This window comes from Tupaia chinensis, unplaced genomic scaffold (assembly GCF_000334495.1).
Source record: "Tupaia chinensis unplaced genomic scaffold, TupChi_1.0 Scaffold000217_1, whole genome shotgun sequence".
Lineage (NCBI taxonomy): Eukaryota > Metazoa > Chordata > Mammalia > Scandentia > Tupaiidae > Tupaia > Tupaia belangeri.
In genome coordinates, this window is record NW_006159692.1 from 3,669,160 (window position 1) to 3,680,852 (window position 11,693).

The following is an 11,693-nucleotide window of genomic DNA, read 5'->3' on the forward strand; positions in this document are numbered from 1 at the left end:
GAAGAAACACAAAGCAGAGGGAGGACCACAAGGCAAAGAGCCACTGTCCAGCCAACTCAGCTGGCAGGAGACCTTGCACAAGTAAGTCACTTTCCCTGTCTGGATCTTAGTGGCTTCATTTTCCAAGTTAGGCATTCGAGCCCCACAGTCTCCAAGGTTCCTGAGAGACCTGATTTTGATTTTTCTCCATCCCTTGGAAGACAGGCATTCTCCTTCACCCAAGCGTCGGCATGAATAGAGCTAGAGAAAACTGGACCGGCGTTAGGAACTCCAGTGCCGCAGGGGCCGGCCGAGAGTCCGAGGATGAAGCCATGGTAGGAAGAGACTGTGGCCCACACAAGGCAGCATGCCTATCTAAAGGAAGCTGCTACTCTTCTATTCCAAAAAGTTGTGACCAAGAGGAAAGATCTTGCAACATTTTGAGGGAAAAAAAGGAAATTCTGATTTTTTAATGTAGTTGCTGATTGTTGTATCTTGGCAATAAATTCTTTAAAAAAAAAAAAGAAAAAGAAAACATGTGAGGGACCAGCAGATGGTGAAATGGTTATGTCACTGGACTCTCACATAGTCGAGACAGTTTGTGTCCTAGACACCGGGTGTGTGTGCATGCATGCCCAAGATCCTGAGAGGAGGATGGAGGAGAAGGGACTGTGGCGTGGTCATCCCTTCGGGGAGTGATTTCTTGCTTTACTTTCTGTCTCTCTTTCTCTGCCTTTTCGACGAGCCCATGGGCCCTTATAGCAAAAACCACTCAAATTTAAAAAAAAAAAAACCTGTGTGGGGGCCTGCAGGTGGTATGGTGGTTAAGGTCCTGGACTACCACATGGCTAACCACAGTTTGAGTCCCAGACCTGGTGGCTTACTTTCTTGCTTTCTCTACCTGGTTAATTATTTTTTTAATTAATAAAAAAAAAAAAAAAAAAAAAAAAAACAAAATACGCACCCTATAGCAAAAACCTCTCCAAAAAAAGAAAAGAAAAAAACCAGATATAGCCTGCAGACTTACAGTTTATCCCCTCTGGCAAAGAGGATGCTATGATGTGATAAAAGTTCCTTTCATAATTGAGCCTTTCCAGGAGGTTGGTCATTGATTTCCTCTTAAGTTTAAAATACAATGCACAGAAGCCCATTCTGGAATTTGAGGCACACTGGATCGACAATTTAGGTTCACGGACCTGCTGCCTCTCACCCCAAGGAGCTGTGCCTCTCCCTTCAATTCAGGACTTCTGTCCACTGTCCTTCCCCATGCCCCTCGGTGTGACCCTGTGCTCCACCCCTTCAGGAAGGAGCTGGGACACCACAGGGAGCAGCCACTCCAGCTCTTCCCACACCAGCTCCTCCCCAACATTAGAGCTGAGATGTGGCCACCAAGATACCTGACCAGCAGACGTGAGGAGCAGAACCCACAGAGGGGGACAGTCACAGAGATCAAGTCACTGCCCCTGGGTCCCAACCCAGTGGTCAGGTGGCAGCAAGTGTGCCCACTAATGGGACTAGGGCCATGAGAGTTCCTTCAGTGGCTCCATTTCTGGTCCCAACCAACTCGACTCAGTTGTTTCTAAACAAAACAGGAGAATGTCAGTTGATAGGTTCTTATTTGACTAACTGTGGCTTTGAGAAAGAAAACACACTCAGATTTTATATCAAACACATTTATTCTTAAAGTAAGAAGCTCAGAAAGGATAGCTAGAGAAGAACAAAATATTTAACAGAAAAAAAAATAAAATAAAAACTATGAACACTAGCCAAGCCACAAATACCATCGTAGCATAGTTATTCCATGAGTACTTTTCCAGCAGGGCAGAACACATGTGTTAAAATTAACTGTACTCTCTTAACACCTCTCAATGGACATGCACGATGATAAGAACAAATATTCTAGGACTCCTGTCCTTAAGATCTTAAAGAATGAGTTTGCACACACTCAAAAACAAATATAGTACAACATATCCAAAATAGTTCACATCCATTTTTTTTAAAAAAAGAACCATAAAACCATTCTGACATCGAAGGAAATTAAAACAGCAAGATGAAAACAGGCAAGAGACAGACTGCTACTTCTATGTGCAAGGTATTGGATTCTTGCACTGAGAATCCTAGTGTCAGTCCTCACTTCACACATCACATTGAAAAACTGTGGCAGAAAAATGAGTGACCTTCAATATGAAGGATGTGAGTTGTGTACACTGATAACACTCACGGAGATACAACAGCATTGCAGGAGGAATGTCAGTGTACAGAATAGACCTTTTCAGGAGGTCAGAAACACTTGAGTTATCAGATGACCTTTTAGATATTTGAGTAAAGCAACTGCAGTGTTCTGGTTTAATCAAGGCACTTGCTAAGAACTATCTTTGACGTGACATGGAGTCTCTGTGTGTTGTTGGCCCTTGACGATGGCATGGCTTCTGTTAGGTGTCACCCAGACAGGATGCCTTGCTCACAAAGTCACTTACATTAGAGCTGCGAAGCCAGATTCGCTTACATTTTTGCCCAAATCACAGTTTTTGACAGATCACATTTGAATAGAAAGGCTTAAGATGTTGATTCTCAGATGTTGATTCTCCAGAGTTAATTCGTCTTCCCCTGTACCACCCAAAACTTTCCATGGTTATTTGGCTTTTCTCCACAAGAATACACAGAATGGATCTTTCTTCCCCCTCTACAAATCATTCCCCCAAGAGAGAACCACCTTAAAACAATCGTAAAACCACCACGAAACCACCTTACATTTTCTTACCAACAATGGAGTACCAGGTCTCCCTCACCTGCTCTGACCTGAGTTGCAGAGCCCTGGGGTAGGCTTTCCACACGTTCTCATACCATTAACACAGCTTGCCATCGCCACCCATTGTCCTTCCTCAACTTGCCTCTGCTCAACATGAAAGCTAGTGAATTGAGAGGGGAGCGGGAAGGCCACTGAAAAAGCACTGCTCTAATGAAAAATAGTTCCCAGACTGTTCCTTGATCCTCCAAAGCAAGATGGGGTGGCATCACCTGGGCACTAAATTCCCAAGGGGCTCTCTTTCCTGTAGCCACATCTCCAAAGCTCAGACCTAAACCTACTGATGGAAGGTAGCGAAGGCTTCCTACTATTGCGCAATGCAGACCTAGAATTGCACGGGGAATACGACGGGTCAAGACCAGTCACTAGGTCACTTAATTCATCGATAAGAGGCCAAGGTCTCCATTCTTCCCCAGCTCTGCCATTCTGGGAAAAGCCCACTTGCCAGGCGGGGACTGCCGAAGATTGTCGATTCTACCTCTGACTTAGGGGGCGCCTGGCGGAACACACAGTCCTTGGGCGCCATCTGTGTCTGCACCCCATCCGGCTTCCACTGCACGTGGACAATTCTATAATTCTGACCCTCGTTGTTGTCCCAGAACACCTGCCCATTAGCATGGTAAGAAATGCAAAACTCAATTTTCTCCTCAGTTGGAATGACAGGGGGTAAGTCAACAGCAAAGGAGAAGGTGTCACTGTCGGAGCCACCGTACACGTTTTTCATGTAGACGCAGTCCACGTCGGTGTAGCTTTTCCAAGTATCAAAAGTGATGCGGATCTGAACCTTCTTCTCAAAGCTTATGTTTTTTACTTTCACGGTCCCCGTCACTGTTCGCTCTTGCAAAGAGCAGTTCTCCAGACAGACAAAGTTCTTCTGAAAGTGGTTCCGGAAGCTTAGGTAATCAGACGAAGGCTGAGGGAAATCTAAAATCAAGTTTTTCTCCTCATGGAGTTTTAAGCCAGAGGAGATATCGTGAAAGTCCGAGAGATCAAACTGGAGGTCCCAGGCTGGCTCTTCTGGGAGGTCAGAGAAGACGTGAATAGCGGTGAGAGAGAGGCCTTTGGAGTCAGCAAACACCACCCGCTTTTTGGCCTGGTTGTGGGAGCGCTTCCAGCCGTTCTGTGATTCGGCTTCCTGTTTCATGTTGAGACACGATTTCAGAGGCTTGAGTTTATTCACAAAGTTTCGGCGCTGAAAGTCATCATAAGGGCCCAGGAAACTCTTCAGCGGTGGTGAATGAGCCAAGCAGAGCCTCATGGCCACGTCCACTGGCATGACCGAACTTGTCAAAGGACGAGGATCTAAAACCTGGATCATCCTAGAATGCAAGTGGAAGAGGGGTTATCACCTGGATCCTCTCGGCCCAATACAGAACTATTTTTGTACTGGCTGAGCTATGGCCAGTGCAGTGGCAGGGAGGAGCTATCCTGGGAAGTAAAAGAGAACAGCATCAAGTGGCCAGATCTGCATCTTGTCTCCTCTGCCTTGGCTGGTTACAGGGCCATGGGTTAACTGCTTTAAACACTTGCGGGAGAGCGCTGTCTCAGTTTCCTCATCTGAGAAACGAAAGGGCTGGATGTGATGATCTCTAACACAGCTACAAGAACCATTTGCTCTGGTATGGACCAGTTATTCTCAAATCTATCTGGTCACCAGGGTCTAGACAATTAGTTTTCTTTTTTCTTTCTTTCTTCTTCTTTTTTTTATTTTTTTAATTGAGATTCCTGGAATTTAAAGCCACTGAGATGAAACCTCTGGGGGTAGGGCCTACCTCCTGGGCCCTACCCCCAGAGGTTAAATTTCCCCAGATTATTCTAATGACTAGACAGATTCAGGAACCACCGTTCCAGACCCTGTGCTTCATTTGGCTGCTTTTGCTGTTAAATTGATGACATTTATCAAATAAGAAAAAGAATAGCAATAAAAATTCTTAAGGAACAAAAACTCTTGAAAGTGAAAGGGTAAGAAAGCCAGAGAATTGTCTTTAATTATCATGCTCTTCCTCATTTTTCACAAATAACCTGTGAAAATACAAGTCGACAATTCATGCACTTAAAAAAAAAATTGCATCATCTATATTCCATACAGGAAGATGCCCATGAGAACTCCACGCTTAAATAGACAAACTCGAACATTTGGTTTTGGAATCTATATATGAACTTATAAATACTGGAAAATGTAAGAAAAGCACACCAAAAAGTTAGCAATGATTTCTGGTGATGGCTTTGCAGGTAACTTATTTTCAGTTCTGTACCATTTTGGTATTTCCTGAGGCTTTGGCAATTGGACATTTATAAGAAGAAAGGCAATAAAGCTACTTAAAATTTTAAATATAACTATGCAGAGCAAGATGCAGCCACCAAGAAGAATATTTTTCCCGACTATTAGCCCTCATTACATACTGCCAAGCTTAGGGAATTTGGTTTGGGGGGGAGGGGAGTATCTTAGCCTTACAGATAAGAGGTGTATGTAGAGCATACATGACATTTCTCACCCTGGCTTTAGTAACTCTTCACAGCAGCTCTTATCCCAAGATGGGTAATAAAGATCACTCACAGAATTTATTAGCTCAGATTTGTCGGGAAGACCTAGAAACTTACAATAAACAAAAGAAAGCTAAAGCTCTGTCTGTGGTCTAACAGTTACGAGGATTTTTAAAGAAGCCTTCTGCTTGTCTAGAGGAGCTATATAAAGCAGTTTTATGGGAGGAACTTTTTCTCTTTTTTTTTTACTTTTTGCATTTATAGAAAGACAATTTTAGTAATGAGTGATTTTCCTGGAACTTCATATCCTGGCCAAGAGTTAAAAATAATAGTTTGCTCAAGCTCTGAGACTTTGCTATGAGAAACCGTGATAAGAGTGGAGGAGGATGAATAAATGCAAAATTATTTTGTAATTTTCCCCTCGAGCAGAACTACCTAACCAGCAATGTCAGAGTGTTGTTCGCACAAGTTAACTGCGCCTGAATTCTTGGGACACTCATGCAGAACCAAAGGATGATAGTTGCGTCAGTGAGCGAATCCTAACTAAAGCTGACTCACGTTCTGAAGGTTTCTGCTTTGGGATGCTGATGACCAAAACGGGCTGTGCCTAAGGAATACTGCGCTAACGCCTCGGAGGCGTCCGGGTGCCAGAGTGAACTCAGCATCCAGCCACCTTGTCCTTCCCCGGAGTCTCCATTTGCAGAAGGAAAACGCCCCCGACTTCCCCGCAGCTGCGCGCTACCGTCTGCTCCCAGGAGCAGAGTTGCAGCGAACCTACCTGGTGCAGCTCATTAGGCGAGAAGCGACTGCGGACCGTGAGAGCCAGCACCCCGCTGCCTGTAAGTTAGTAGCCCAGCTCCGGACAGTCCCTACTGCACGCTTGCTAGGGCTGATTGTGGGTCCAGCGCCCGAGAGAGAGGTCGCTTATCTGCTTGGAACCACGTGAACAAATCCCTTGGACCAATCGCCGGGCCGCGAGCCCGACGGCGCAACCAACCAGCGCCCAGCTGGGGCACGAGCCCTCTCCCTGGGAACGTGATCGCCGCGGGTCTGGACATGCTGAGCGCAAGCTGGGAGCCCTGCGAGGTTTGGGGGCTCCTGGCCAGCTGGACTGAACCTCGTAACCCGAACCTTGAGCTAGGGGGCGTGCAGACGGCGTGGTAGTGCACGTACCCGATGCTGGCCAGGAGAAAAAGCTGAAGGCTCACCCAGGCCGGGTGCCAGCTCATCCAGGCTTGCAGCGTCTGTAACTTCAGAATATGTGCTGTGTCTAGGCAGAGTTGAATTTGAACACAGGTAGTTGTGGCTCGATCCAAATGTATATATTATCTGAAATGTTTGTATTGGTCATTCATTGCTTGCCGTATCAATTGGCTGCGTGATTTTGTTTTGTTGTTTAGGTGAGTCCACCGAAATGCACCATAATGACAAAGGCTGCCAGGACTTCCCAACTTCTCTACCAAACGTTTTTAGGAGAGCATGAGAACCCTTAAAGCAGTGAAGTATGCACTTTGTGGGGCCAGCAGGTGGTGTGGTAGTTATGAGATTCCAATGAGACTATCTGTTCGAGTCCCAGACCTGGCATTTGCTTTCTCACTTCTCTCGCGCGCGCGCTCTTTCTGGTGATAGTACATGCCCTGTATAGCAATTTTTAAAATAATAATAATAATTAAATGAATAATTTTTAAAAGCACTTTGTATTTCCATCTATTCTTCAATTTTCTCCCTGAAAAAGAAAACTAAAGCCAGAAATAAAATGGCCTTTTTATTCACAAGGCAATCAGAACAGTAGTGAACCCCAATCCCTCAGACACCCTTTGATGATGATGTAGAAATCAAAATATTAAAATAGCGCACAGTACATTTCACCACCCTCCCAAGCCAGCTCCTTTCATTGAGGTTTCATTATTTTGTTAAGTTCAGGAGATTTTTATTTTATTTATTAGGTTTTTGTCATAGCATGTGTGCTTGCCATAGAGAGACAAAGAAGGAAAGTTAGAAATCATCCCCCAGGGAGGGTGGTCATGCCACAATCCTTTCTCCTCCATTCTCCTCTCAGGATTTTGGACAGGTGCACCCACATACCCTGTGTGTATTTCAAGCCCCTTGATCCAGGACTCGAACCAGAGTCAGCCATGTGGGAATCCAGCACCTTCACCACACCACCTGCTGGCCCAAGCTTGGGAGATTTTTAGACCATCAGTTACAATCATAAAATTAAATCTCTAAGCCAAGCATAAATTAGTTTTATAAAACTCATGCCCTAGTTTTGCTCCACTAACTTAGCTATCTAGTAGTCGATGAAAAGGTACCGGGATCTTCTGCCTTTTAAGTGCCTGGCAAACAATGGGATTGTTACAGTTGTGTTAGAGTGAGGGGATAAGAACTCATGCAGAGTATCACTGGCAAAGATATTCATGTCTGGGCTTTAGATTTGAAATGAAATATCCAGCAAATGGTAAGTCTTCTAGACCTCAGATCAACCCAAAGTAGCTGAAAGGTTTTTGAATTTCACACTTCCTAACTACACGCATGTAGGCAGGTTCTGACCTCTTCTCTCATATAAAGCTGTTCTGAGGATTTAGTAAGATGGTGCAGATGAGGAAATTCAGTCCAATGCCCTGCTTCTGTGCTCAGCCCATGTCAGCTTTCAAGTCAGTACCCAACCCTTCAGTATTAGTTTTTATTCTATCACCTCAGCAACTTGGTGCTTGAACTAAAATAATGCTAATATTAACACATTAATAGCTACTTCTTGTAGAGACCTCACTACGTGACAAACACTGTTCTAAGTGCTTTGTGCGCTCACAATAACCCTAGGTGGTAAAGCCTATTATTAATTCCACTTTAAAGAAAGGGAAACAGGGGGTCAGCAGCTGGCGTGGTGGTTGGGGTGCTGGACTCCCATATAGCTGACCATTGGTCAAGTCCCAGACCTGGCAGCTTGCTTTCTCACTTTTCTGCTCTCTGTCTCTCTCTGGTGTGTATGCTTGCCCTGTAGCAAATTTTAAAAATAATAGCAATAAATAAAAAATGTAAAAAAGAAAGGGAAACCGAGGCACTGAGAGGTCAAAAAACCTGCCAGGGATCTTACTGACAGAGTTAAGATTTGAAGCTGGCTGGATAGAGCAGTAACCACTACACCATACTGTCTTCCCGTAATTACCCCATCAGCAATTAAGATGAGAGAAGTGGAAGGTGCTGTAGGTATCATTGGCATGGAACTCTTCATTTCACAGAGAAGCAATCTGAAACTTAGAGAAGTGAGCTGCTTGCCAGGAGGTGGTTAGGTCAGAGCCAAAACTAGAACCTAGATCGTCTTCCTCCACCAATGATCATATACTGAGCTAAAAAGTCATGGGGAAATACAAACTAATGAGAATTTATTGTGGTTCCTTTATGAAGGAAAGGTGGGTATACTTAGGAAATGAGTATGTTCCACCAACTCGTCAACAGTACTTATTGTGGCTGGCAGGTGGCATGGTAGTTAAGGCACTGGATTCCCATGTGGCTGACTACAGTTTAATTCCCAGACATGGTGACTTGCTTTCTCCCTTTCCCTTTCTGTCTCTCTCTGGTCAAATTAAAAAATAGTAATAACAAATGGAATTAAATAAATAAATAAATCTTTTTTAAAAAAAAAAAAAGTGCTTATCTGAGAATAGTGAGATTATGTCTCATTAAGAATGTCTTGGTTGTTTTGCTTCTCTGTGTTTTCTGAAGTTTTCTTTTTTTAATTTATTTTATACATTCAGTCACCATACATTGACACAGCTTGTAAAATAAGTTTTTCCAGTATGAACACTGCACACCAATCCAGTTAAAGATATCACCGTACACATTGTCATCCACTACAATGGCCATGGATGAATTTTGTAATGAGTTTTTAAAGGTCTTTAAACTTTCAGGCTCATCCTAATGTAGAGCCTCCCTGTGAGGAAGCTTTTCTGGACTCCTGTTGTTCCCTCACAGTGTCCTTTGAAGCTGTACTTGTTTTCACCTATACAGCTTTCTCTCCTGCCCCCTGGTGTTGACGAATGCCATGAAAGTCACCCTCTCCATTTCACATCCAGCAAATGGAAGATTCAGGAAAACAGCTCTCTGTCCTAACAGGAGTGGACAGTCAATAAACCTCGAAACTGGGTGATCCAAATCCCTCACTTCTGTCTCCTTGGCATTTACTGCCCTTCATTATGAGAAGAGAAAAATTACTACTAGGATGGCAGCAGTGTCTGAGCTGGGGATTGCACCGATGAAGGCAGGGTAGACCAGGAATTGTGGGGAGTTTCATTATTTTTCATGGGCTTCCTCCGACTTGTGGTTTGGCAGCCTCTGAGCATTGCTTTGTCTTACTCATCTTAACAATAAGTCTATCAGCAGGAGATTATTCAGCAGTGCGGTGTTTCCAGTGCCATGCCAAGGGTACAAGGATTCACAAGTCGTAGCTCTTTGACCTTGGCGGTGTTAAGATCTCTGTTACAGAAAACCAGCCTCATGAAATACCCAGGGGACATTTTAAGGAGCTACTGAGCAGGGAGCTGATGGTTGTGTGGCTTACACAAGGGGGCCTCTTGCACCATTCACTCACTGTATTACCAGGACGGCCCACAATGCCCTAGCAGGTTCTCAGATGGCCAGCTCACTTTCTGTAAGCTTGCCCTTTCTTTTTAAAGAATTATTTTATTTAACCGTATTTATTTTATTATCTTTTTTTTTTTTCAACTTGACCAAAGAGGGACAGAGTGAGAGAGAATGAATGAGAGAGGAGAAAGAGAAAGTGAGAAAGCAAGCTGCCAGGTCCAGGACTTGAACTATGGTCAGCCACATGGGAGTCCAGCACCTTTAACTACCATACCACCTGCTGGCCCCATGCATGCCTTTCTTTAGTGCCCATTTCAAGAAAGTGCTTGAGAATTCGGCCTGATAGTTATTAACAGAAAAGTGTTGACTCTGGTTAGCTATAACTGAGATGAAACTCTTCATTGATCTTCACACCCCACAGTGTAGTGAAGTTGTACACTATTCATTTTGATTAAAAGGGCTAATGTTTCTATTTTTGAGAATAAATAGGAACCAATTCACGTGTCTCAGAGAATAGTAAATCCTCTCTCAAATTATTTCCTTCTTTCAGCAACATTGGATGAGAACACCAATACCAGGTCAAGGGGTATAATTTAAAAAGAAAGACAATGGTACAGTGGAGAAACGCATTGTTTTGCAAAGCTGGTCCACATGGAAAGGTTCCAAGTTCAAGTCCAGAAACCTCCTGAGTATGCCAGACATGGGTGAGCCCATAACCCAGGGCAGACTGAGGCTGCGGTGAGTCACGGTATTAAGACCCTGTTTGTGCTCTCTGGACTTGACCTAGTTGGCGGCAACATGGCTAACCACACCAAGGTCAGCCTCATCGGTAAATACAGGACCCACTGTGGTGCCTCCCTCCAGAAAATGAAGAAAAGTGAAATGAGCCAGCACGCCAAGAACACTTGCTCCTTCTGTGGCAAAACCAAGATGAAGAGACGGCTGTGGGGACCTGGCACTGTGGTCCGGGGTGAAAACCGAAAGCCGGTGGGGCCTGGACCTACACCACCACTTCGGCTGTCACAGCGCAGTCTGCCATCAGAAGTCTGAGGAGTCGAAAGACCAGGAGAAGCCCCACAGACATTTGAAACATCACTAGCCTGCAATAAATGGGTCAATTTATGTAACCAAAAAGACCCTGTTGGTAGAGCTGTATTTGTTTCTCTATTTATTTCTCACTCATGGAAGAAAGAAAAAAAGAGTCTTCTTTTAAAAACAGATATTTAGGGACCAAGAGATTGCGTAATGGTTATGTAACTGGACTTCCACGTAGTCGACCACAGTACAAGTCCCAGACCTGGTGGCTTGGCTTAAAACTCATGCTGGGTGTGTGTGTGTGCGTGTCCAAAATCTGAAAAGGAGAATGAAGGAGAAGGGATTGTGGCATGACCATCCCCTCTGAGGGGTGATTTCTCACTTTCTGTCTGTCTGTCTCCATCTCTCCAACAAGTGCACACACCCTACAGCAAAAATCTCTCTCTCTCTCTGAAAAAAGAAAACTTATATAGTGCTCACTTTGGACTAAGCACTGTTTTAAACACTTTACAAATGTTAACTATTGTCGATGCCTGCAGTAAGATATATAGCCCCAGCTAGGTTTATAGGATGTTCATTCTACTCACTGAGGCTTATGCCTAAAGTTGGACTTGTGTTCATGGAAATGTATATATCAGCTGTGCTTGCCATGAAAATACTTATATTAATTAAGATCTTTAGTGACTCAATAAAATGTGTGTGTGGGGGGCATATAGAAAGCAAACATAGATACCAGAGACAGTATGGGAGGAGAGTGGAAGACGGCAGAGGGGAAGAGACAGGGGATCAAGGATGGGGGGGAAAAAAA

General features: G+C 44.2%; 1 protein-coding gene across 1 annotated transcript; it reads right to left on the bottom strand.

The window, feature by feature from the left end:
- Positions 1–1,909: 1,909 nt before the first annotated feature.
- Positions 1,910–6,346, bottom strand: PPP1R3C (protein phosphatase 1 regulatory subunit 3C). Its single transcript, XM_006147636.3, has 2 exons — positions 6,048–6,346; positions 1,910–4,104 (listed from the first exon to the last, which is right to left on the bottom strand). The coding sequence occupies exons 1-2, from the start codon at positions 6,059–6,061 to the stop codon at positions 3,165–3,167; spliced, it is 954 nt and encodes a 317-aa protein (XP_006147698.1). The 5' UTR covers positions 6,062–6,346; the 3' UTR covers positions 1,910–3,164.
- Between the last annotated feature and the right edge of the window lie 5,347 nt (positions 6,347–11,693).